The 27,552-nt window shown below is 39.9% G+C and overlaps 1 protein-coding gene and 1 long non-coding RNA gene across 4 annotated transcripts in view; one reads left to right on the top strand and one right to left on the bottom strand.

Moving 5' to 3' along the window:
- Positions 1-39: 39 nt before the first annotated feature.
- LOC116813695 (uncharacterized) lies at positions 40-23,250 on the bottom strand. 2 transcript variants are annotated; one of them, XR_009215731.1, is made up of 6 exons: positions 23,103-23,250; positions 12,931-13,029; positions 10,277-10,424; positions 5,132-5,169; positions 4,420-4,966; positions 40-781 (listed from the first exon to the last, which is right to left on the bottom strand). It is a non-coding gene; the product is annotated as an uncharacterized LOC116813695 (long non-coding RNA). The 2 variants fall into 2 exon arrangements; XR_009215730.1 differs by lacking the exon at positions 5,132-5,169.
- Positions 23,251-23,530: 280 nt separating this feature from the next.
- GLCCI1 (glucocorticoid induced 1) overlaps positions 23,531-27,552 on the top strand; it is a 128,123-nt gene continuing 124,101 nt past the window's right edge. Inside the window, exon 1 of one of the 2 annotated variants that reach the window (XM_032760680.2) lies at positions 23,531-24,185. In XM_032760680.2, the coding sequence (XP_032616571.1) occupies positions 23,729-24,185 (457 nt within the window). In that variant the 5' untranslated portion in view covers positions 23,531-23,728. The remainder of the gene's footprint in view (positions 24,186-27,552) is intronic. The other variant, XM_032760689.2, reaches the window with a different exon arrangement.

Genomic DNA, 27,552 nt, shown 5'->3' with positions numbered 1-27,552 from the left:
TGGTCTCAGTCAATGTATGTATGTTGTTTTGAGACTTAATTGGTATTGCGTTTGTATTTATTTACACCGACATCACAATGTGAAACTTATCGTAGTCAGTTCTGCCTTCATACTAAAGCATCAGTACACTGTGGGCTTCCACTTACAATGCAGAAAGACCTTTTATCATTTCTTCACTGAGGCCTTGTAGTAATAGTAAAGAAGCCCAAATGATGGAAAAATTATTCTAGCACCTCAGGTCCCCAAGCATACAAACTACATCACAGTAATTTCAGATGGAAAAGACCTATTAAGTAATCCCACTGATTCTCTGAGGACCTGCAGTGTTTTTTCCCTCTCCAACAGGCTGATCTACTTTTTAATGCCTTTTCCAATTGTAAATGGCGCAAGTGATGGGGTTTCCACCCTTCCCAAGGGATGATGCCATACAGCCTATAATAGATCTCTCCATTAGGGCATGTGACTCGTTCAGCTGCCTAAATCATCTTTGTTTTGACTTTCATTTCCATCACTCCTCCTGCTGTCCCCTTGGACACTAAATAATTTCTCTCTGTCCCCGCTATTTACACCCTTCAAGTACTTGTTGCCAATGAGCCAGTCCCCTTAGAGCCACATGGTCATGCTGGGAGACTTGTCTCTTTCATCTTCCCTCTGAAGGCAGTCCCTTCAGACTTATAAATCATATTTGTTGCTCTTCAATGAATGCCCATCAGTTTCTTAATAATTTGTCGCATTTCTTTGTTACTGACGCTGCTCAGGAAAATCTTCTTTGTCTCCGTTGCTGCTAAACAAGAAGATGATGGTAGCAGAATCTCTGCTAACAGAAAATAGAGCAGAGCTTTTCAGCTACCAGGTATCTTCCTACCCAGGACAATGGAATCATCTAATCAGTTATCTTTAACTCTCTTACTTGGGGTGCACAATTGCTATGTTAACAGGTGTTAGGTGTGCACGTGGAGACAGGGATAGTTCATCTATGTTTTATCTGGCCAGCATTTGTTGTGTGGTATTTAGTTAATGCCCGTTAGCTGTTTAAGTCATATTTCCCCACCAACCTCAATTCCCAGTTGGAAAAGCTTCCTTGAACTCCCTCAAGAGAATGCTAACCTCCTCCTTTCCATTACTATGCCCATGTTTACTGATACTAAATTGTGTGACATCAGTGACATCAGCATCTTTGCCAGAGGAGGAATTCCTTTGCTATGAGAGAGGCAGAGTGCGCCCTTTACCTTGAATGAACATGAACGGTACTGCAAACCAGGAAATTCTGGCAGTGGGTTTTGTAATTCCAGGGTTAATAGCGTTCAGCCTGTCCCGTCTGTACCCCTCTCCAGAGCCTACTCCCTGGCTACTCTGTGTGCTTATACACCATCTAAAGTACTGAATTTAATAAGGTCTGGCCTACTATGCTCATTGTTCGTATTTGTGCGATAATAATAATACCAACATAGTGCTTCACAAACTGTTTTTGTCTAACTGCATCATCCCATTTAGTAGTTACAACCATCCCGTGAGGAAGGAATTATCATCTTTCTTTCACCAGGGAGGAAACTGAGACTTAGAGATGCTCTATTGCCCCAAATTTGACAAACATCCTATAAATTCTCCTTTGGAGTCCCTCTTGTCCTCCCTCTGAAATCACTGGAGAACATGCTTTCTGAGCAGTATGTGAAGAGGCGCTAACTGCATATAAGTTCCTAAAGTCACTGAAATGCTGGCCATGGCATAATGTTTATCTGTGTTCTCCTTTTGGCAAAAATAGAGTAGCTAGACATCATCCACAGTTTTATATGAATCCTATTATCAGTAGGATAATTCAGTTGTTACTCGATGACAGAAAGAGTATATAAAAATTTTAAGAAATAACTTGCTATCTCTTCCTAAACAATAATGTAATATTATTAGACATGGACTAAAAGTGAGCTTATGTATTCAAACACCAATTCAGACCTTAAGGGTATCTGTTTTTCCTGCAAAGTTGATGAGATTATACACCTAAGGTAAAAGAAGAAAGAGCTATATTTCAATAAATGTTAATAACATGATTTGAAGAAGCAAAGAACTGAAAAATGCTGACTTTTATTTATGAATAATATAAAAAGCAGAAATATAATTTTCTACCAAATACATGGTGGTAAAGGAGGCACAGCAGCCTAAAATTATGTTAATAGCTAAGCAAAAGAGGACATTTTATTTATTCTACAACTGATTTTCAAATAGGCTTACCAATATTTTAAATTTGGCATAAATGTGGTTATGGTAGGAGAAAAGCCTGTACTAAAAGAGTTTTATCCTTTAACAAACTGAAGTGACATCAAATAAATAAAAGACTCTCCAGCTCCAGCAATCTGAAGAAAACCCAGGTCAAGAAAATTATGCATTTTGTTGTTACCTGTACTAGTAGTCCATTCCTTTTTATTGCTGAGTAGTATTTTATTGTATGGATAGTACACAATTTATCTATACATTCACATATTGATGGACATTTGGCTTCTTTCCAGTTCAGGGGTATTATAAATAAAACTGTTATGTATATTTGTATGTGAAACAAAGAAGAAAAATAAAATTATGCATTGGTCAGAGAAGGCATATTGCAAGTGTATGCATATATTGTCCAACACATAAAAATGTGTAGAAGTCACCATGTTTATCAATAGGGAGGGAAGAATTATTTCTTATACATTAGCTTGTGGGCCCCCACTGCCTCATGTACGGCTAACTCTAAATTGGGCTTTGTGGCTGGACTGGATGGTGCCTGTAACTTTGTAGGAAAAAAATTAAGCCAATGCATCTTTGAAGATACATCCTTAACTATGCCAGCTGTACCTTACAGTACCCACTGTTTAACTGTAAAAAAAAAAAGGTGGGGGAAGGGAAATGCTATCATACTTACTGCTTTTTAAAATTACTGCAAATGCAATACATGCTTACTATGGCAAAATTTAGAAACACAGAAGAGGAAAAAACAAACTCAGATACTTTTCATTCCAAAGTAAAAACTTTTGACACACCCTTCCAAGCCTTATATACATACCTATATATGATATGTGTGTGTATATATATTCATCTTTTTAAAACAGTAAGTTTTGGGTTTAAATCTTCCATAGTACTAACTAATTGACTGCTTTGTCCTTTAACTTAAGATCTCTGAAGCCCTTGTTGAAGAACTGATGCTGTTTGGGGCTGATATAAATAGGGTGACAAAAATACTTTAGTTATGTTTTAAAAAATGCATTTACTTTAGATGAATCTTATGAGGTTATAGGTCTTTTAAAAGTACAAGACCTTTTATAGTCAAACCTTGGATAAATATAATGCCTAGAAAATGTATTATATCTGTTATTATGGACATTATTAAGGTAAATGAATCTTTTCTAGGGGTTGCAGTATGTCATTGAATCCTAGCACAATACAAAGGGACTGAAACTGACTAGACCCAGCTTTATGAGGTTTGGGAGTGAGGCAGGAAAGACATAGCTGAGTTAGATGCCAGACCTAAGTCACTATGGATGTCATTAAGCTCACTGTCTTTACCCAAGAACTTCCTCCTGACAATGCTTTTCCTTTTTGCTCACAAGACCAGACGTTCTAATGAATTTTTCTTTAGCATTTTCCAGCTTATCCTAAGATAATTCACAAATATTAAAACATCTATGATGTCCCTATTGAAGAGAGTTCATCAAATACCTCATGATTTGATTAAATACTTCATCAAATCTAAGACACCATCATAAATTGTGCCATTATTTTAAGTGGTGCCAAGAAAAAAGATGCTGCCAATTAAACAACAACAAGCCATTCATTTAAAATTGTATCCACATTTCAGGGCCAGGCGCAATGGCTCACACCTGTAATCCCAGCACTTTGGGAGGCTGAGGCAGGTAGATCACCCGAGGTCAGGAGTTCGAGACCAGCCTGGCCGACATGGTAAAACCCCATCTCTACCAAAAATACAAAAATTAGCCAGGCATGGTGGCAGGGGCCTGTAATCCCAGCTACTGGAGAGGCTGAGGCAGGAGAATCGCTTGAATTGGGGAGGCGGAGGTTGCAGTGAGCCAAGATCGTGCCGTTGCACTCCAGCCTGGGCAACAAAAGTGAAACTCCATCTCAAATAAAATAAAGTAAAATAAAATAAAATTTTATCCACATTTCAGAGATGTTAAAACGTAAAAAAGTTTCTTATAATAAATAAACCGTGGCATTTATTTAACACCTACACATTTCATAGACAATATTCAGTCATATACCATGAACAGATTTTTAGCGCCCACTGCATAATAGGTTATGAACAGAGAAGTCCCAAATTAGAATGGATATCTTCGACATTTAATTCATTTATTTATTTTTGGATTGAAATAAGAACAAAAGTGTTCATATTTTAACATGTATGTTTCTATAGAGAATATTCTGTTTCCATACCTTACATTGCAGTCTCTCAGTGGGAGCAGAAGCCTTCCATGTGATCTTGAGTGTCTTTATCTCGTTGTAATTTGTCCTCAGAGATAACAAAATTCTCAGTTAGACTGCCCTTTTACCTTAAGAAGCATGACTGAGTTCTTTCCTTTCATCTTCAGGCTGCCAGTTAGTGACTTAATTCAGTTTTAATAAATTCATCAGGCTTGGAAAATGCAGATTCATTCCAATTTATGTGTATTGTATCTTTTGCTGGGCCAGTCTAATCACCAGATTTTACAGATGAAGAATGTGAAACTCAAGCCAGTTAACTGATTCGTTCCTAATCATTCAGAAGGGGTTTTTTCCCTGTCACAGACAGTCTGTCCAACACAAAGTCCAGTTCTCTTGAAGTCTCCTTTAGTCTTAACAGATCCAAATATGTTCTTTCAGTTGCCTGAGAAATCCATTCTCTTCTAAATTTTCTGAAATCAAAATTCATCCTCTTTTTAACATTCTGCCCCATATTGGCAGATCCTGTTTGGTTTCCAAATTTAGAGTCATACATTTTTCCCTAGGGAAGAGAAAAAGATATCCCCCATTTATCCACAAGAGTAATCTGCTACCTGGAATATATACATAGAACCACTACTTGGTCAAATGTAAATTAGCTCTAAGTGGGAGAAGGTAAGGGAACAACCTTTCATAGACTCCCATCCTTTCCCCTTTGAATTTTTACCTTGAATTATCTTGTTTTCTTGCTTTAAAATGGATTATCTGTAAAGCATGTGATAGAAACAGAAAGAAATATAAAATAAATGTTTAAAATGTGAAATTTTGATTAAGTTAAAGAATCACACTGAGCTTCTGCAAGAAAGTATGGGATCCTATCATCACTGGTGGAATCAGTTTACCCAGCTATGTCCTAAATGATTATGGTTTATTGAGCCACCTCTGAGCACCTCCCCCTCTTCCCCAAGGAAGTGTCCTGCTTCCTTGGGCCAAAAATAAACCTGTTAGCTGGAAAACAAGCTAGATGAGTGTATTAGTCCATTCTTGCATTGCTATAAAGAACCGAAGACTGGGTAATTTATAAAGAAAAGAGGTTTAATTGGCTCACAGTTTCACAGGCTGTACAGGAAGCATGATGCTGGCATCTGCTCAGCTTCTGGAGAGGCCTCAAGAAACTTAACAATCATGGCAGAAAGCAAAGGGCAAGCAAGCACTTCACATGGCCAGAGCAGAAGGAAGAGAGAGATAGCGGGGAGGTGCCACACACTTTTTTTTTCTTTTTGAGATGGAGTTTTGCTCTTGTTGCCCAGGCTGGAGTGCAATGGTACAACCTTGGCTCACTGCAACCTCTGCCTCCCAGATTTAAGAGATTCTCCTGTCTCAGCCTTCTGAGTAGCTGGGATTACAGGCACTCGCCACTACGACCAGCTAATTTTTGGTATTTTTAGTAGAGATGGGGTTTCACCATGTTGGCCAGGCCGGTCTCGATTTCCTGACCTCAGGTGATCTGCCCACCTTGGCCTCCCAAAGTCCTGGGATTACAGGCGTGAGCCACTGTGCCCAGCTGCCACACGCTTCTAAACAACCAAATATTATGAGACTTCACTATCATAATGACAGCACCAAGGGGAATGGTGTTAAACCATGAGAAATTGCCCCCTTATCCAATCACCTCCCACCAGGCCTCACCTCTGACATTTACAGTTTGACATGAGATTTGGTGGGGACACAGATCCAAACCATATCAATGAGGCTGGGCAAGGCTTGACATAATCCAGAAAAAACGTTTTGCTGAAAAAGCAGAAAAAGCTTGACTAGCCTTAAAGGAGGTGGAATACAGAAGGCATTAATTAGGAATGGTCCTAGAGGGAAACATACAAGGGCTTCTGAGAAGATGGTCTAAGAATGAGATAGAAAGGAGCAAAGTTGATATGTGAGGTATAGTCCCTAACAGCATTTCTGAAATGACTGCTTTTGGCAGAAGACACCCTTATTCTGCAATTTAGGAGAACATTTCCCATTAAGTCATCTGGGTCTTTCTGCTCCCCCCATAAAAATAGTTCTTTTCTTAGAGTGGGAGACAAACAAGTCTAAGTTTAAATGTTTAAAATCCTACTCATATTTCTGAACGACTTTCTTATCAGTTATAATTGTAGATCTTTCACTTACTAGGTAACTGAGGTTTGTATTTTTGATCTTGAAATGTGATGCCAGACCCAAACCATATTCTTTGAAATCATCAGGTTAATGTGTCCTCAGCAAGAAATGTGACCCCCTACTAAGATGATTTCCCTTAAAAAATGTGGGACATTTAGCCATTCCAATTTCACCAAATGTAGATTTAATATATTGAGGTCGGGTGCTGTGGCTCATGCCTGTAATCCTAACACTTTGGAAGGCCAAGGCAGACAGATTACTTGAGCTAAGGAGTTTGAGATCAGCCTGGGCAACATAATAAAACCCCATCTCTACCAAAAATACAAAAAATTAACTGAGTGTGGTGGTGTGCGTCTGTGGTCCCAGCTACTAGGGAAGCTGAGATGGGAGGATCACCTGAGCCTGGGAGGCGGAAATGGCAATGAGCAAAGATCATGCCAACGCATTTCGGCCTAGGTGACAGAGTGAGACTCTGTCTCAAAAAAATAGAAAATAAAATATATTGAGACAAGTTTGTGATGTGTGTGTGTGTGTGTGTGTGCATGTCCAAATGGACAATGATATTTGCAAAGAACTTAGATGTGCTTTTTCTTTGTATTATAGTAAAGGACATAGCTAAATTCAAAGCTGCTTTTAATCACAAATAAAAATAAGCAATTATCTTCAGAGAGACAAATCCAATAAATAAATAATTACATAAAAATAAAAATTCAAATAACATTGTAATTACAAAGCTCTAACATTTTATTGATATTGCAAACATTTTTGGTAATATAAACATAGGAAAAATGATTTTAAAAAATTGAGTTATATTATGGCTTCATTTCCTGTTTTCATTACTCATTAAAACCTTCATAAGTATGGAGAATAAAATGAGCTATATAATTACAATGTGTCAAAGATTCCTTTAGATGCCATCTACATTAACTGCAAGACTATTTTAAAATGAAGTATGTGTGCCAGGTGGCTGATAGGAAATTCTTAGATCAACAACCATTTTTTTTGTAGAATTTTTCTGTTCTTTAGCTAACAATAAGAACATAACTACCAAGATAACATTTATTGAGTGCTTACTATGTTCCAGGCACTGAGCTAGGCCTAGCTTTAAAAGTATTATTTTATTTACATCATAAGATGTAAGAACCCCATGAGCCAGGTATGATTATTATCTTTATTTTATACACATAGTATCATGTGCTTAGCTGTGTGTCTTCTGTGTGCCTTCTGAGTAGAGGGTTTTAGGCAAGGGCTAAAAGAATTCTGGTAGTTATATATGATAGTTTAGCATAATAAGGAATTATGGCCAGATGCGGTGGCTCACACCTGTAATCCCAGCACTTTGGGAGGCTGAGGCAGGCGGATCGCTTGAGGTCAGGAGTTCAAGGCCAGCTTGGGCAACATGGCAAAATTCCATCTCTACAAAAAATACAAAAGTTAGCCAGGTGTGGTGGTGCATGCCTGTTGTCCCAGCTACTCAGGTGGCTGAGGTGGGAGGGTCACCTGAGCCTGAGAGAGAGGTTGAAATGAGCCATGATTGTGACACTGCACTCCAGCCTGGGCAACAGAGTGAGACCCTATCTCAAAAAAAAGAAAGAAATTATATGAAAAGCTAATTTTATTTCCAGTGTTGGACAGAGTGACAGTTTGCTGCTAACAATGGGCTCTATGCTATTTAATAAATTTTCCCCACCCTATACAAAATTCCATTCCTAATACAATGTTATTCTATTCTAAATTTTAAAACCTTTGCAGAAAATTATTTTACATGGGTGGTATGTGCAAAGCATTCTTTCTAGTAATATATGTAGGACATGTTCAGTTTAGAAAAATGTAAAGAAGCCCAGAGATGAAAATAAAAGTCATTCTTTATCCCAGTAACCACAGGGAACCACTATTAATGTTTTGGCACGTGTCCTCTCGCTTGTTTTTATATATGCATGTGTAAATATATATTTACATTCAATTAGAAACATACTTTACAGTTGAGTTTGGTTTTTCTGGTTTTTCAAATTCACTTGATAATATATCATTGACATTTTCTTATGTCATTAAAATTTCTTCCACATAATTCTAACAATAACACAAAATTCCATTATATGGATATACTCTATTAGACTAATTTCTTAATGTTGGATATTTAAGTAGGTGGAGGAAACTTTAAATATAAATAACTAAAGTCTTACTCATGCTATAGGCCTCAGATCTTTAATGATTAAAAAAATCTGCCCAGTAAAAGCCTTGGACTAAAGCTCTATTGATCTGAATTTTAATCTAAAATTGCAGGGCTGAAGGTGGCCTCAGAGGAATATAGTCCATTTTTCTATTTTCAGATAGGACTATATCACTATCCTAGATATATGTCTCTAGAAACTATTCTTGAATGTAATGAGAGCAGAAGATTTCATAACACTGCCCAATGTAGCATTACAGTGACTTGGTCCTGTAGCACAGACTCTGGAAGTAAACAAACCCTAAGACCAAATACCAGGTGAAGGACTTTGACCTTTGACTTTGACCTTGACTTTTCTACCTCCTCATTCTTGGTTTCTATCAGTCTTGCAGGGTATCTGTGAAGATTCCATGAGATAAAATACATAGAGTGCATAGCAGTGTGAATGCCGAGCATATGCTTTTATTTACCTTGTTCCTCTTAAATCTTTAACTAATTTCCTTACATTCTTTCTATGATGAAAAATCCCCAAACACCAATATCTATGGCACTAAATATACCTGAAGGCCATGACTAAGCCCTCCTTGAACTTCTTCTGCAAACTAAATAAAGCTAAATCATTTGACTTTTTCTAGCATCTACATTCATAATTCTTTATTAAATGTAAGACCATCCTAAATTGTGGGACCCCAAATTAGGCAGGATTTATTATAATTGCTCTGGGTGGTGATAGAGATTGTGGTGTAAGGTATAAGAGTACACCTTATTTATTGTTATGTTGATGCCACTATAGCAAGAACTTGCTGGATTCTTATTTTAATTTCTTTCTTTCTCTCTCTCTTAACTTCTCTTTTTCTTTCCTTCTTTCTTTCTCCTTTCCTTCTTTTCTTTTCATTTTGTTTTTTTTTTGCAGACATGGGATCTCACTCAGGCTGGAGTGCAGTGGCACTATCATAGCTCAGTGCAGCCTCAAACTCCTGGAATCAAGCGATCATTCTGCCTCAGGCTCCCAAATAGCTGGGACTATAGCCATGCACCACCATGCTTGGCAAGTTTTTAAATTATTTTTTTAGACACGGGGTCTTAATATGTTGCCCAGGCTGGTCTCAAACTTCTTGTCTCAAGCAATCCCTCCTGCCTCAGCCTCCCAAGTTGTTGGGATTACAGGTGTGAGCCACAATGCTTGGCTTGAATTCTTAAAAAGAACTTACGATGTAAGTTCTATGATGTAAGTAAGTAACTCGGGTTGTACTTGTAGGCCATCATGACAAGGATGACTACTTTTCTGTGCTGTACTTATTTCTTGGTTCTGATTCTTTATCTTACTTAGAAGCAGCTCCTTCATTGTTTCAAGCTGGTTTCATTAATTTGAGTCAGTTTTACTCCTATGGTATTATCTATACACTCTTTCTTTTTAGTTACTTGTTTTGTTAATTTTGATTACATTTAGAGGCAAATGAATTTATGTGCACTTCCTCAGATCAAGGTGAAACCATCTCACATCTATGTGGTAAAGTATAGCTATGACATAGAAATAAAGGGTACCTCTTTTTAAGCAGTTTTCTCTTAATGTAAGTCCTGAAATTGTCTTCACACTTAGAAGTTTGAGTAGATTTTAGTATGTCATCTGTGTGGATTATGAATTTGTAGGCTTTGGGTCTGAAAGCTGTAATTATCAATGCTTGAAAGACATCTGTGAAGGTGAGGATATGGAGACAATTAGCCAAAAGTTAGATATATAATTACCACACCCTGACTTCCTATCAGGAACTCTGGATATTTAAAACAAATTAGGACCTTTAGACAGGCCCTTCTCTTATCAGGGTGCATCATCGGGTTGCCTTGAATGTAGGTAATCAATCTCTTAGGCAGTAAGTGTCCTCTCTTGCATATACTATTAGCTCACAGGTCTTTCAGAGACCAACGTGGAAAAGATCCATGCCTCTCAATTACATCCCTGGCTCTTGCTACAGAGGGAATTTTTATAGTGAAGAAAAAACACTGGGGAAAAAAGTCACCCAATTTTTATAGTGAAAGAATCAGAAGACCTGGCTTCTGCTTCTAGTTTCTCATGTGCTATCTGTGACTCCAGCCAAGGTTGTGGGCCTCCATTTCCCCATCTGTCAAATGGAGACAGCACACATGTTCTAACGTCACAGAATTGTTGTGGTGAAACAAAAAGGCCATAGATGTGAAAGCGCTTTTAAAAGTTCTGTGAAGTTTCTGTAAAACCCAGGAAATAGGGAAAAAATCATGCAGAGTCCCATCATTTCCTTGGAATTTTGAACATTTGTTTCTCTTCCCATCTATGGCTAAGTACTACACATATATGTTTTGATATTTATGAAACCATTGAGTACATAGTTACACTATGAATAGTTATGACTGGAAAGTATTGAGAAAAATGACAAAATTCCTTGTTATTGATAATTAACAAAGGAGCTAATCCTTTCAAGGGTAAAGCTACTTAGACCTGGCTCACAGCACTTACGCTCTAACTGATTTTCTTTAAAGAAAACTCCTGAAGAGTTTTCTAAGAACAAGTGAAGCGAGATTGGACCCTGAGTACAGAAAGTGGGCAGCTAAAGCTTCTTTCCTCAATAACAAGTTTAAGTGCCTTATTTATTTTTGTATTATTAGGTGACACTTGTAAAAATACTTTGTTGAGTAATGATGCTGTGGCAAAACTAAAGTTTATTTAGGACACTGCTCCGCCCAAGGTGAGCAATTAAAGCAGGTATGTAAACCTACTCCCCTGGGCTCCTCCACTCAACCACTTAAGTAAGTAGTGCTAGAAATGAAAAAGGGTGTGGGGCAAGGCACATGGCATGGCTGGGGGTGAGAAGAAGTTGGAAGGGGAAGAGGAGGCCCCATAAAAGAATGAAAAAAAGTGTGAAGGTTGGTAGGAAATCTATAACTAAAAATGGATTCTAACTGCTGATGACTGATATCACTATATCAAGTTAATACAAATTAAGATGGCATAAGATTGATTAAAAAACAAACAACAAAAAAATTCTTTTTCCCGCACGGTATAATAATAACCACCTTATTTTAATTGTAGCCAGGAAGGGTTGTTTGCTCATGTGATCAGGTTTCCTCACTTCCCACACCTGGGGACGTATCGGCTAATATTGATTTAGCACTAATTTATACCTGATGGTCAGGACCAACTAGAATGGAGAAAAACTGGTACAAATTAGAGGGGCTTTGTGGTCCCAGAAAGCAGTTTGGGCTGCGACTATTGTGTATCAATACAAATCACTTTTTCTAGGAGGAAATGGAAAGAAATTTTTCAAGGACCCATATCTATTCTCAGCTGCTGTACTGCTAGTGTGCTCAAGATTTTGTTTAAAAATGTTAGGAATGGATAAGATCAAATTGCATTCTTAGATTTTACTATGTTTAGTTTATTAATCTGGGAGCTAAGCAAACTAGAAGCAGAACAGGCTTTAAAATATCTGACTCATTATTATATTATAAATAATAACTGTTAGCCAGTCAGGTCCATTTCCCTTTTCCTCAATGAAATTTGCTATAATAAAAAAAATCTATAACCTAGTCTTATATTTTTAAACACCACTGTAGATTATTTGGAACCATAGAATTAGATACCAATCATGTGAAATGAATAGACCTCTTAGATTTTTTTTAAAAAAATTCTACAGGTAGAATTTTAAAAGCTGTTTACTTTTGGTAATTTCCATGAATTGATGTCAGGTATCAATGTTTCTATGTATTTGGCTGAAAATGGAGATGATATTTTGGGCCTGCAATTATACTTGGTAGACTTTCATTGATTTCAAATCTACTGTTTTGCAAATTTGCCTGATCATAAAGATCACCTGAGGAACTTGTTAAAAATTATACAATCCTAACCCTCCCACCAGCAGACCAGCTGAATTAGACTCTCCAAGAAAGGGGACTGAAATCTGTATTTTTAGCAAGGGACCCAGATATGCCTGATGATCTGACACGTTTGGAAAATACAGTTTTGTTTCCTTATCATATTCCTCATGATGCCAGAGCTCTTCAACCCTATATTCGCTTCTGACTATCTTACTCTCCACTGATTGCACTGTTTTCTACTCCACCCTACCTCTATTAATTTGTTTTGTGCTGCTGTAACAGAATACCATGGGCTGGGTAATTTAAAATGATACTACAGACTGGGTAATTTATAATGAACAGAAACTTACTGGCTCACAATTCTGGAGGCTGTGAAGTCCAGTATCAAGGTGCCAGCAGTTGGTGAGGTTCTTATTGTGGCATCATCTCATGGCAGAAGGTGTCACATGCTGGAAGAGCAAAAAGAGAGAGAGAGAATGAATAAGGGGGCTGAACCCCCTCCTGCAATAGTGAACCCACTCCCATGATAATGGCAATAATCCATTCATAAGGGCAGAGTCCTCATGACCTAATCACCACTTAAAGGTGCCACCTCTTAATACTATTACAATGACAATTAAATTTCAACATGAGGGGGTGGGGGCAGAAAGAAAGAAAAAAAATTCAACGTGAGTTTTGGAAAGGACAAACATTCAAACCATAGCACCATCTAAGAAGTAAGGCACACTTAATCAGCCACTATGGCCTTTTGTAGCAGTGAGTGTCTGCTGTGGTGGTAGTGGAAAGCAAGTCTTGGGCAGGGAGGTAAGGGATGGAATGAAGGGTTGGAAGTATGGTTCAGAAAAGTCTTTCAAGAGATTCTGATCTTCTCCTTGACAATTGGTTTGTAGATGACTTTGCTACCTTCTGAAGTGGCCACACTCAACTTCCCTTTGCTCTATCCAAAACTTTGTGTTACTTTTGACCTCTTATCCTCCTTCCTTCCTGTAGTAGAAGGGGAAACATTGTGCCTTTTTGTCAATGTTGTGCTCTTGATCAAATCCTTTAATGCTAATGGAAACTAAATCTATTAATCTTCCTCCCCATTCAAACACTTCTTGATTTTTTTCTCCTTTGGCTTCTTTAGCTTATGGGTATATCAATAGGAATATTTTCTCTTTTCTTTTTTCTTTTTTTTTTGAGACAGAGTGCAATGGTGTGATCTCGGCTAACCACAACCTCTGCCTCCCAGGTTGAAGCGATTCTCCTGACTCAGCCTCCCAAGTAGCTGGGATTACAGCATGGGCCACCATGCCCGGCTAATTTTGTATTTTTAGTAGAGATTGGGTTTCTCCATGTTGGTCAGGCTGGTCTCAAACTCCCGACCTCAGATATTCTGCCCACCTTGCCCTCCCAAAGTGTTGGGATTACAGGTGTGAGCCACCGCACCTGGCCTCTCTTTTAAACTAAACTAACGTGTACTTTCTTTGGCTCTGCTCAACCCCAAGATCCCATTTTATATCATGCCTTATTCTAAGTGTTAAACTCTTAAAAGGAATATTCTGCATTGATGCATCTACCTTCATACTCATCTTGTTAACTTAGTTGTAATCTGGCTTCGATTGGGCCATATTTTATGGACACTATTGGCTTGAAGATGATCAGTGATGAGATCCAGTGCTTTTTGCTTAGCTCTTAACCTGCTTTCCCATTCAGCAGCATGTGACATTGCTTATCACCTTATCCTTTTAAAAGCTGCATCAATTAGTGGTCATTTGACATAACAGCAGAAACCTACTCAAATTATTGACATGACGAAAGGGATCTGAGTATAACACTATAGGAAACTCTCCCACAGAAAGTATAGTAGAACTGTACAAGGACTGGAATAATAAACAATGAAGCCATCAGCAACAAGTAAAGTTATAACAAGTAATTATTGAACACGTGGTATATCCTAGGAACTACATAGGTGTTAAGTGATCAAGTAGTGAACAGAAGAGACAAACAAGGTCGCTGCCTCTAGAGACTTTACAATCTAGTAGGAAAGACTTGCCATTAGGAGGTAAACAAATGTGTATTGACAACTTTTAATGAGCAAAATAGATGGAAAAAACTGACTTAATGATAGATTATTATAGATTATTAGTGATGGGTGAGGACTCAGGAAGGACATTCTAAGACATGGCATTTCAAGGGAATTGAGGAGCAGGGAGGTAGAAGTGATTTAGGCTGAGGATACACCTGTATGCAGGTCATGCAGTAGTGTTTCGGGGGAAGTGAAAGGAGGCATTGTGGCTAGAACTGAGAAGGGGAGGAGAAGAGTAGAGCAAAAGTAGTCAGGCCAGGTCAGGCCTTTTAAGCTATTTTAAGGAATTTGGATTTCATTGCAAAGTTATTGGAAGAAACCAAATCTATTTTTTTTTTTTTTTTTTTTTTTTGAGACGGAGTCTCACCCTGTTGCCAGGCTGGAGGGCAGTGGCACGATCTCGGCTCACTGCAACCTCCACCTCCCTGGTTCAAGCGATTCTCCTGCCTCTGCCTCCCGAGTAGCTGGACTACAGGCACGTGCCACCATGCCCAGCTAATTTTTGTATTTTTAGTAGAAACGGGGCTTCACCATGTTGGCCAGGATGGTCTCGATCTCTTGACCCCCCAAAGTGCTGGGATTACACGCGTGAGCCACCGCGCCCGCCCCACACTTATCATTTTTAAGCAGGAAACGTGGCTCAACATATTTCCAAGTTTACCCTGACTAATAAGTAGAAACTAAATTAAAGAAGGCAAGAGTAGAAGCTGGGAGACAAGTTGAGTAGCTGCAGCAATAGATTAGGTAAGAGATGACAGTAGTTTGACTTAATGTAATAGCAGAAGAGATAGAGAGAAGTGGATGGATTAGACATCTAATTATTAAGAACAAATGAGAGGACTAGCTGATGGGTTGGAGGGGGTGATGGTGGGGAGAAAAATTGGAAATCAAAAATATTGTCTAGGTTTATTGTTTGGAATAACTGAATAGATGGTGAAACCATTTACTGAAATGGGGAAAAATGGGGACAATTTTCTCAGAGGTTAAGAGAAAGCAGGAATATGGAAATTAAGATTTTAGGCCCATTTTAGACACATTCATTTCAAGTATTCATGGGGACTTGACGTATCAAGCAGGTAACTGGATATGCAAATATGAATCTTGGAGGAAATGTCTGGGCTGGAGAGTTTCATTTAGGAGTTGCCAGCATTTTGTAGTATTTAAAGCCATGAGAATGTCTAAGATTACCAAGAAGGTGAGTTTATAGAGAAGCAATCAGAGAATAGAGCCCAATTTTTAGAGGGAACTAGAGGAGGAAGAACCTGAAGAGCACTGAGCAGTAGTGGTTAGAGAAGTAGGAAACAGAACAGGTGAGTACAGTGTCCCAGACTCCTATAGAAGAGATTTTTTTAAAGAACTGAGCCTGACCAGCAATGTGGAAAACTGCTAAAAGCTGGAATAGGAAGAGGTCCCAGAACTATCCACCGGGTCTGGCAATATGGAGGCAGTTGATATTGATTAGCAGTTTTCAGTGGGATGAAGCCAGATTGGAATAGACTAAACAGGAAAATAGTAGATTAATAGGATTAAATAGGATATCAGAAGTAATATGTAGACATCTCTGTCAAGAACTGTTGCTGTGACAAGATCAAAGAATTTGGACCGTAGATGGAAAGGGATGGCAGAAGAATCTTTGTTTTGCCTTTTAAAATAAATGTTGGCATAACAGCATGTTCAAACATTACTGGGAAAAATCAATAATTTAATGATGAAGAAGATAGAGATAATAACTGCAGAAATGAAATTCTGAGAGACGAGAGGGACGGAATTTAAATCAGAAGTGGAGAAGATGGCTTTTGATAGGAAAGGAGAACATGTATTACCTGTACAGAAAGGAAAAAGAAATTGATCCAAATGTTGAAAAAATCATAGATTTGATGGTGGGACTATAGTGGAGATGTATCAGCAGGAATGGGTCTGGAGTCAGGGTGGTTTTGGAGGATTCAATAAAATGCATAAGAAACAAAATAATCATCATGGGAAAGTGAACTTCCTCTCAGGCTCTCTCCCTCTTTCTGGTCACCTGGTGTGATTTCTCCTTCTTTCTGTAAGTCACTTCATTCTTTTCTCTCAGAAGGCAGGTTTCCTCTGCTTCTCTGTGCCCATGACAGAAAATGGCCACTCTATGTACAATTCTTTATAGAAAAACATTTTATTTCTTAATTTCAGATTCCCAAAGGAGAAAATTTAATTGGCCCAGCTTTAGTCAGTTGTTGAACTCAGGTGAAATCAACCATGGCCAGAGGGGCAAGGTTATTTGGTACATACATAGCTGTCAGGCCCAAACCCTCTATGTGTTGAGGGAGGATTGGTTTTCAGAGAAGAGGGATATTAGTTTGTCAGATGACCCATGAAGCAGCTACCAAACTTATTTTCTGAGACCCTGAACTCTATTTTGTTAAGGAGTACTTCTGCCCTGCCTTCTTTTCTAGTATTGTTTTCTCTCGGTTTTTTTGTTTTGTTTTTTACTTTTCCCTCCATGACTCATGTATAAATTTTCACAATTTTGTTTTTCACCTTCTTTTCATTTCTATGCTTTTCTCATTTGCCAAATTCATTTGTGACCATGGCTTCAACTACCATATGGACATGGATAGCCCCCAAATCTGTATCTCTTGTCTTCTCAACTTCACTGTCATGTAAAAGCTGTCTCCATTTGAATATTCTCTGGTTATTTTATTTATAGCTGAACTCATTATCTTTTCACCAAACCTCCTCCTTCTCTTAGCTGCCTTGTTTGTGTTAAAGCCATGACTATCTTCTCAGGCATCCAAGCTTGAATCTTCAGAACTGTCTGGCATTCTCTTTTCAAAGTCCACATGATCATCAGCTGAGAAGGAGCATGACTTTCACCTTATTTCACTCTCCATGTCCTTTGTCATTCTCCTAACTCAAGCTACCTAAACTAATGTGGAGTATTCTCTAAACCTTCTACATCATCTTCCAACCATCAATCTCTAATTCATGTTTTAAGCTATTCTTGCATTAATCTTCATAAAGCACAGCTCCACTCATGTTCTCTCCACCCATTCAAGAATCTTCAACAGCTCTTCACTGCATATCCAATAAAGTGCAGACCTTACCTGGCAACAAAGGGCCTTCATGACCTGTCATCAACAGGCTAAGACTTATCTTCCATTAACCATCAGCCAAAGGCAAACTGTTTGGTCATCTTCTGCCTGGTTTTGTGCATTCCTACCTACATGACTTCTTCATACTCTTCTTCCTGAAGCCTTTTCTCAAGTGAGCTTTCCTTTCCCTCACTTCCATAATACTCTATTTACATCTTTTTTATGTAAGGCAAATCTGTAGATATGGCTTTAGCTTTGTCAGCATATCTTTTTACTCCTATTTACCAAGGTGTGAGAACAGGTAAACCCTACTGAGTGTAAAACAGTGTCTGACACTTCAAAAACATTCAATAATTAACCTGATAAGGAGTTGCTATGGCTTGATGCTAGTATTGTTGCTACTAAGCCCCCATTTAGCCTTATTAGGGGCATTAATATGGACCTTTTCAATAAGATGCTGAGTAGGGCACTCTGAAAATTGTGTTTCAAAAAGTTTAAAATAATAAAAAGAAACTTCTCTAGTCCAGCACTGCTGATGAATTGATGGCACCCTAACAACAGTCCCTCAACACACTTACTCATGTGGCAAAAAATAAGATTTGACCACATAGGAAGAAACCTATGACATACTTTAATGACTTTAAACTCTCATTAAAAAAATAACATTATGATAATCAAACATATTCCCTTCATAGCACTACTGTTGCTTTCAGGTATTATGAACACTCTGTTTGGGACTAAAACAAATAGAATGTCACAGCATGGAAAGAGAATATTTATAGTTCTTTGGCCCCCAAGTTTTACCTGTGAATGTGCTGACTTTATACAATATAGTCTTTTAGTTAAATGGTGAGAGTATTATGCATCAGCTTAAGATGCATTGGAGGTGCCACTGGCATCATAGTTGGCGATTGGAGCTGCTATGGAGATGAAAACTGAAAAACCAGTGGTTTTCATTACTGTTTTCTATTTTTGAGAAGTAACTGTACACTTATTCTGGATGACCTTACCAGTTAAAAATAAAATATCTATTACTATTGCTTCTTCTGAACTTCTTTTAGAAACAAAGTTTTCATTATTTACATATAATAGTCTTGTCTACTTAATTATCATTTATTTTCAGTTCCTTTACACAGGCCTCTTGAGAATAGCTCTTCTTAATAGTGAGATAGAACTAAATACCAATCAGCAGATGTCACTCCTTAAGTGATCCTCTTCAGTTTTCTCTGTTTATTTCAGTTGTCCTTTTTTTTTAATGCCTTTTCTCCATTGCCAGTTCTATTTTCCTTTTTTTGAAGATAGGTTCCCACTCTGTCACCCAGGCTGGAGTGCAGTGGCGCAGTCATAGCTCACTGTAACCTCAAACTACTGGGCTCAAGCAGTCCTCTGCCTCAGCCTTGTCAGTAGTTGGGAATACACCTGGCCCCCATTTTCCATTTTCAAGCTCTGATGAGCCTCCAGGAGCCAGTAGGTCTAACAACCATAATACAAGGTATTCTATCTTTTTGAATGGCAGCTTCAATACAAATATCTGTGTGGTTTACAGTAGCCACATCAGATATTTTTCTACTCTGCGACTATGCTTTTGTAGCAGAGATACACCTGTTAGATTTTTTTTTCCTGAGGAAAAGCACAAGTTTTAGTTCATAAGATAAACACTGGCTAAAATTTGCCACTCTTAACAACATTAAACAAATATTTATTGATCATCTACCATACACTAAGCACTGTTGTGGAGATTCAGCAGTTATAAAACTGATAAAAAGTCTTCACTTCATGGCTGTTCTATTCTAGACAGACAAAAAATAATTATAATACATTAGGTTTGGATGCTGATAAGTACTCTGGAAAAAGAGTAGGATAAAGAGCAGGAAAAGCCGAGGGGTGCTTACAATTTTTAAAAAAGTGTTCAGGAAAGCTCTCATCATAAAGGTGGTGACATTTGAGTAAAGACCTGATGGAAATGAGTGAGCAAGCCATGTGGATATCTGGGCAAGAACCTCTCAGGCAGAGGGAACACCTAGTGCAAAGGTGCACGTAGGCTGTCACAAGCAGTAAGGAGTTTAATTTAAGCATCTGCCAGGCACAAAAATTCAGTCAAGGCTTTTTTGTTGTTGTTTCTATTAGGAATCAATCTACAAGAGAGTTTAATCAGCTTAAGATGAACATCAGTGCAGATCTGTTTAGTGTTCTCTCCCAGCCATGACCTCATTGCAAATACTGACAGCCTGGACTGCCTCTCAGATTTAGATGGGCCTTGGATGCTCAGCCAGGCAAACCCAGATGGAGCTAGAAGAGGAAGGTTTTGGTAGCTCTGTGGGCTCTGTAGCTTCTTCATCTTATGATCTCTCCACATGGGGCTGCATATAAATCGTATGTAACCAATGATTCCAAGTTTTAATTTAACCTAAAATGTAGTCTATTACCATATTTGCACTAAGAATTAAATAGAACAGAATTCTACCTCAGATTAGCTAATGGTAGATCCTTGTCCCACAGATAGCCATGGCATGGGGCTACTGAAACGGAAGTATTTCTCATGCTGCAAAATTGTGCCTTCAATTTTGTCTTCTTTACACAGGACAACATAGTAAGAGGTCATTGTTAACATTAAGTCTTATATAGGATTTTCAGAGATTGTTACACTTACATTCAACCAATATAGAAAATCGGCACTAGGCCTAACTACCCCATAGCTAGCATAGTAGCATAACAACGCTCTTCTAGCCTAGCAATCCACATCCCATTCTAGGGGGTTTCCAATTTACTAAGAACATTTTCTTAAAGCTTCTATATATCCTTGGAGCTTACTTTATCCTCAATAAGAATAAAATATTATCAAGAACTCAACAAATGGACATTTGAAAGCAGGCACTGAGTTTAATTTATTTTAGGCCACCTTTGATTTGTTTGATGCCTGTATTCCTTAAATATGAAGATCAGTACTTACTTCATGAGAATAAAGGTTTAAGAGACAACCAAGGTTTCTATAGCAAAGAGAAATGACTGAACTTCTAGATTGGTCATAATGACTTACTAGTAACTGAAAATAGTATTTTAAGATCATACTAATTCTCTGTTTCTCTGTGTGGGTTATTTAGATCTGCTTTAGATGTCTAAGTCAGCTGTGGTAGATTTGAACAAACACAGAAAGTCCTTAAAATATGACTAGGTGTGTTGTTTTAGATCCAAATTAGGTATTGATCATTGTGATTGTGACCTAGTATAAATTTAGAATTATTGTAACCTAATGTGTTGAGGTTGTTCCATAAATATATTTAGGAGTAGCTAGAGATGACATTTCTATAATGCAACTATGCTGTAATCAAAGCAACAACTCAGAAATTTACCAGCATGTAAAAGAAAAACCTTAACTTTTTTTCTTCTTCTTCTTTTTTTTTTTTTTTTTGAGACAGGGTGTCATTCTGTCACCTAAGCTGGAGTGCAGTGGTGTGATCAAGGCTCGCTGCAGCGTTGATCTCCTGGCCTTTTGGGCTCAGATGATCCTCCCACCTCAGCCTCCCTAACCGCGCCCGGCTAGTATTTTTGTATTTTTAGTAGAGATGGGGTTTTGCCATGTTGCCCAGGCTGGTTTCAAAATCCTGAGCTCAAGTGATACGTCTGCCTTGGCCTCCCAAGGTGCTAGGATTACAGGCGTGAGCCACCGCACCTAGCTAGCTTTACATATTTTTAATCTGTCAGACTTTTGTTCTTGCTATTCTGAAAAAAGTCACTGAAAAGAAATCATTTATCATTCTTTTACACACAAAATAATGCAGTTTTTAAATTAATGAGATAGGCCAATTATATACAATTTGAAAGAGTAAAGTTTTTATTCATAATTAAAATATATGTTATTCTGGAAAACAAAAAAAAAGTAGTGGTCTGTCTTCATTTGTAAAATTTCCTTTGAACTGATGGCAACTTATCTCACAGATGAGATTTGTGGGCCATTGTAAATACTCTACAAATTATGTACCCCACAGCTTTGAGCTGCCAGGTACTATAGCAGAAGGCTTCCTCAGACTTTTGAGCTGGTCTGTCTGGCTGAAATTTTTAGCTCCCCACATACTAACTATGTGATCTCAGGCAAGACAACTTATTTATGCCACAACTGAGACCACAGTAAGGATAATAATAGTATCTACCTTGTGGATTATATGAGGACTGAATGAATTAACACACATAATGTTCTTAGAATAGCGGCTGGCACATGGTGAATAAATGTTAGTTATTATTATAATATGTGGTAAAGTAAGAAACTATCGCTAGTTTTACTTGAAGTACCGCATGAAATTTTTGTATTTTTATTGAGTTTCATCATTTTTTTTACTGAACCTAGTATGCTTTCTGGTCTGAACACAAAAGGAAGAAAAGAAGGATGGCTCCTGTACGTGAAAGTGATCCCTGCCTATAGTGCCTGAAATCAGAGGAAGCTTGTCAATGTGGGCAGACACCACGAGTAGACCAATTTGACATTCTGCTTCTCTTTTAACCTCTTGAAAATTAATGAAAGTTATCCGATGAAGATCCTTACATTAATTGCTCCTGATTAAGGTTTAAAATCTTGGTTTACTGTGGGGTAAATTTAAGTTTTTGATAGTCATCCAAAATCTTTGTACCCTTTCAGTTTCATTGCAGAATAAAAAACAAATTTACCACAATGGATTATTACATTACATCTGGTATTTATTCCTCCCAAGAAGCTATCTGCTTCGGAAAAGGCAGGGGCGCCCTTCATTAATATATCTAACTGATGGTGTAATGACATAAAATTCCTTGTTGACCCCTGCTATTCAGTGTTATTATCTTGGAACATAGAATTTGATCATCTCTTTTCACTGCATAACTACAAATGTTAGGCTGTAAAAGTATTTTACTTTGTTCAATTCAGGTTCCAGACATTTCTCCTGATCACCAGAAGTTCTTTTGATTAATAAGGCTACTGGTCACGAAAACTCAGCTTACTAAAATTAGAGGGGAAGAGATCCAGTCTTCTGGTTCTAACTAAAACATCCCACCGGATGCAGGTGTACTTGCAAATTAAAGTTTGCCTCATGTGTCCTCTGTCTCAAGTCATACAGACGGCCCAGGAGGGTGGAGCCCCTGCAACCTGCCTAGCGGGGCGTTTGCGTGTCTGGGGGTGTCGGGACACGCGCAGGACATACACAGTCCCACTTTCCTAGTCTCGCTCTTACCTCAAGGCTGTCAACTTTTACGCTCCTCCCTGCGCGCACAGCCCCCACCTCACGCTGCCACCCCTCACGCCCCGCCTTCAAAGTAGGAGGCATCATTGTCACTGGACACTGCTTCTCTCACTCCTATTCCAGAACCAATCACTCGAGTTCTGGTGGGGAGCGTCTAAGCCAATGGAAATGCTCACTGCGGCAGCTGCCGGGTCCTGGGCGCTGGGAGGAGGTGCCGGGGGCGGGGTGCGGCTGGGGCGAATTAGTTGCCATTCGGAGTGAGGAGTGGGTAGAAGCGGCGGCGGCGGTGGCGTATGCGGTGGCGCGGACTCCGAGGAGCGCCAGCACCTCGAGGCCCTTTCTCTCTACCCTGGTCCCCAGAAGCAGGGGTCCCGGCCCTCCCTTGCAGCTGCCGGGTTCTCCTGTGCGTGCAGCCCCGCGAGGGCTGAGGAGAAGGCTGCGAGCGGCCCTCGGGGCTGCGTGATCCGGGCGGTTGCCCTGTCAGCGCGATGCCTGGAGCGGTGGCGGCGGCGGCGGCGGCTCCGGGCTCCTTGCGGCCCCGGCCGTGACCGCCACACCGAGCCCAGCCGGGCGGTTGGGGCCGTTGGACGTTTGTTTTCGCAGCCTTCCCCTCCCCCCTCGCCGAGGCGGCGGGGGTGTGCGTTGGGGAGGGGGAGCCCCGAGACTCCTCCCCCACAGCGATACCCCCGCCCCTCCCCCTTACACACTCGCACGCACTATCGCGCCGGCTCCCACACGCTCGCGCGCCTCCCGCCCCGCGCCTTCGTGTCGGCCGGCGGGGTCCAGGGCCCGCAGAGCCACCATGTCCACTGCCTCCTCCTGCTCCTCCTCCAGTTCCTCTCAGACCCCTCATCCCCCGTCGCAGAGGATGAGGCGCAGCGCCGCGGGGTCCCCGCCCGCCGTCGCCGCCGCCGGGAGCGGGAACGGTGCGGGCGGCGGCGGCGGCGTGGGCTGCGCCCCGGCTGCGGGAGCCGGCCGGCTGCTGCAGCCCATCCGCGCCACGGTGCCGTACCAGCTCTTGCGGGGCAGCCAGCACAGTCCCACGCGCCCGCCCGTCGCCGCTGCCGCCGCCTCGCTGGGCAGCCTCCCGGGGCCCGGCGCGGCCCGCGGCCCCAGCCCGTCGAGCCCGACGCCGCCGGCGGCTGCAGCCCCAGCTGAGCAGGCGCCGCGGGCCAAGGGCCGCCCGAGACGGTCCCCTGAGAGCCACCGGAGGAGCAGCTCACCCGAGAGACGGAGCCCCGGCTCGCCCGTGTGCAGAGGTAGCGAGCCCAACCCTCCTGTCCTCCCGGGCTGCGTCTCCCCGACGGTGCCCTCCGTGGAAACTTCAGCCTCTTCGGGCTTCTCTTTGCTAGTGCATTATCGAAGGTGTGAAAGTGGCTTTGGGAATCTCACGCCCCTGCGGTTGCTGCGGGGCTTGGAGGAGCGAACTGAAAAGCAACTTTTATTTGACCCTCATGCCGCCCCTCAGGTTCTATCTTCCATCACTCGCCTGCTTCGAGAGGTTTTTCAGTTTAAGAGCGGGCTAGCTCATTCGTGTGTTTGCTGTTTGTAGCCGGGGAAGGAGGAGCTGGGCGAAACACTTAACACGCACACAAACTCTTCAGCAGCGGATAAGGTGGTGGTTGTAATCTCTACAGTCTTTGTGTTTTCCTGCAAAGTTCCTAACGTTCCTATAACTACCGGGATAATTTTTTATTTTTTAGAGAGATGGTGGCATTAGTTACGATGTAAGGATATCGGCTGGATGTAATGATATCTGCTAGAGGGGACAGTTTTGAATGTACAATTGAAGTGTATACGGTTTTTTCCCTCAGTCCTCCCTCTCTCTCTCTCCCTCTCCCCCCCGCCCCGCCAACCCCCTCTCTCTCTCCCTCTCTTTCTCCCCCTCCCCTTTATATATTCATGCATCAGAGCACTCCTGCACTGAAAACAGTTTGTGCGCTACCGGAGATTTTCATGGTAAATTTCTGAAAACTTATTTGTGGAACGTGTTCGTTTTTTTCCTTCCATTTTTAAGTACACTTAACAGTTCAGTTGAGCTGTTTAAGGATCTCAAGTTTCTTTTTTTGTTAGGTGTCAAAGGTAATGGTGAGCTGGTGGATGCTGTGGGTTTCCCTTAGTGTTTTCTGTTTTGCTTTGGTTTTGTTTATGTCTAGGGACACAGTGCATGATTTAGTTGAGCCCTGGGGGAGAAAAGGAAGATTAGCCAAAACAGGGACTTAAAGCTCATAAGGGAGAGTGGAATAGCTAATATTATTAGATACCAGCCTAGAGCTACAGATGCTGCTGCTGCATTGTGGAGGGAACAGATCATACTGGGTGGAAAAATCTCTGCTTGGAAGGGAAACACTGTCAAAGTCTGTACATTGTTTATGTGGAATTTTTTTTTTAATGGAGTTTTCTTGAGGAAGGTGTTAGAGTTGGAGAAAGTGGTTGTCTGCGTTATGATACATTGCAGTCATGGTGTTTTTGTTTTAATATTTCAGACCTGTAATTAGCATGTTGCTAACGCACTTGTTTTCTGACCACTTGATGGTGAACAAGTGTAGGATGTAGTGCAGTGGGATGAGTACATGAGCACCAAGAAATACATCCTGTAATCTGTATGCACTGGGAGGAATATGCTCCTCCACTCCTCCCCCAGGTCAAGCCAGCTGCTGCAGAAACTGACATCCTCCAGCAAATCCTGAATGAATGAATGAAAACAACGTGATCGCCCTAATAATGACCACAACTGAACACACATCTTTGGCTGTATTTTATAGAAAAGGCCACCATTTTCTAACAGATTAATGCCATATGCAACTCCTTTGCACATTTTCTAGAACTGTATGAAATGAGAAGTAACAGAACGAACAGAAAACAGTTACATAAATTTTTTAGTGATTTCGCTTCAACAGTGCACAAATTGAGTTTTGGGATTTTCTTGTAGGGACTAAGAGGCATAAAATAAGCATTGCAGATTGTGTACAGAGGGTCTTGTGGGTGTGAGTAAGAGAAGTTTCGGCAATTGCTGCAACAACGTAATGGCCATCTAGTACCTCCTCCCCTTTTGTATATAAACACTAACATCTTACAACGGATAATAGTACAACTTGTTTTTCTGCATCCTTCAAAAGGCTTAATTGCTTAGGAATTACATGCTTCATCATCAAGCAGTTTTAATAAAATTTGTGATCTGGCTTAAACTATTCTCTTTGTTGTAGTATGGCACATCCGAGTTTAATGCGATTTTAATGCAATCATGATGAAAACACTTTTCTGAGTCTGGTTGTGCAGCAGACAGATTTGCCGTATCAGAGAGCTTGTGTTGGGAATGCAAGGGCTTTCTTTGCTAAAGATGTTTTTCTGCTGTTTTAAACACCAGGTGGTTTTGTCAGTTTCTTACATTGCAGTGATTTTTGAATGCGGGCTTCTGTGCCCCCAGTTTCGTGATTATATTACTTCTCTGTTACTTCTCCATGTCCCGCCTTTTACCCCCACTCCCCAAATTAAAACTGTCCTACTAATCTGTTCTTTCCTTAGCCATTTAAAATCCATGATCTGAACAGTTGATTTAATTTTTCGAATGATTATCTTCTCAGTTTCTTTTGAATGCTGTAAGGTTCTGACTTGAGTGGATTTTAGCCTCCGCTGGTCAAGGCTCCTGCCGCTGCCACTGCTGCTGCAGACACTGACATCACTATACTGCATGAATGAAAAACAACAACGTGCTCCATTTCTTCCTCTGCTCTCCACCTCCTCCTTTTTCTGCACACTTCAGTGTACGTGGGGGTGTGTATGTGCACAAGAGGGTGTTAAAACTGCGTTTGAAACTACATTTTAAAGCATTAAGTAGTTGATGGCTCAAGGGGTAGGTCTATAGTAGAGGGGCATATTGTTTATGAAAAGCTGCAAGTGCTATGGGCATTTGGACTAAAGGTGACATAACTGAGCATTCAGTATTTCATGCATTTCATCTGGAGTGATGATTATAGGAGAAAATATGGAAGCTTAAAAATTTTTTTATGATTCTTTTACCAAAAAATTATGAAACAACATAATTTCTAAATAAATTATATCATTATCTGCGTCTTAAGCATTCTTAATGTGAATATTTGTAGGGCTAAGCCTAGAGTAATAGAGAATTGATATTCAGATTGTTTCACAAGGCTGAGGAAAAGCTGAATTCTATAAATAGGAATAGTCAATTTTAATATTATTATAATATTAATTTATACAACCCAGGAAAAAATGGTAATTTCCTTTATTTTTGTAGCATAGTTTTAAATAATTTAAATGGTTACCATAATAGAAATACATAAATTGCCAAATACCTTGCTGTATATATAGCAGACATGGAGTTTTACAAATTGAAACTGTTTTGTTTGTGCTCATGGATCATCCTCTTTTTGCTTGTTTTTTTTCTTTTGTATTTTTAAAACTTCAAGGTTTGTTATTTACATTCATTCCCGTACTTTTGCCATTAGTGAAATGTCATCCTCCCTCTTGTTTGGTTCTGAAGGGTCTTGCAGTGGTGAATGACAGGCTGCTGAATGAATCCTCAGGCTCCCTGTGATGTGTTTGTAATAGATGTAAAATCATAAAGTATTATGCAAATAGTTATTTTTTTGTAATGGTAATACA

Source organism: Hylobates moloch, unplaced genomic scaffold, assembly GCF_009828535.3.
Source record: "Hylobates moloch isolate HMO894 unplaced genomic scaffold, HMol_V3 SCAFFOLD_1, whole genome shotgun sequence".
Lineage (NCBI taxonomy): Eukaryota > Metazoa > Chordata > Mammalia > Primates > Hylobatidae > Hylobates > Hylobates moloch.
Note: the sequence above shows the minus strand (reverse complement) of the source record. Positions and strands in the feature narration are given on the sequence as shown.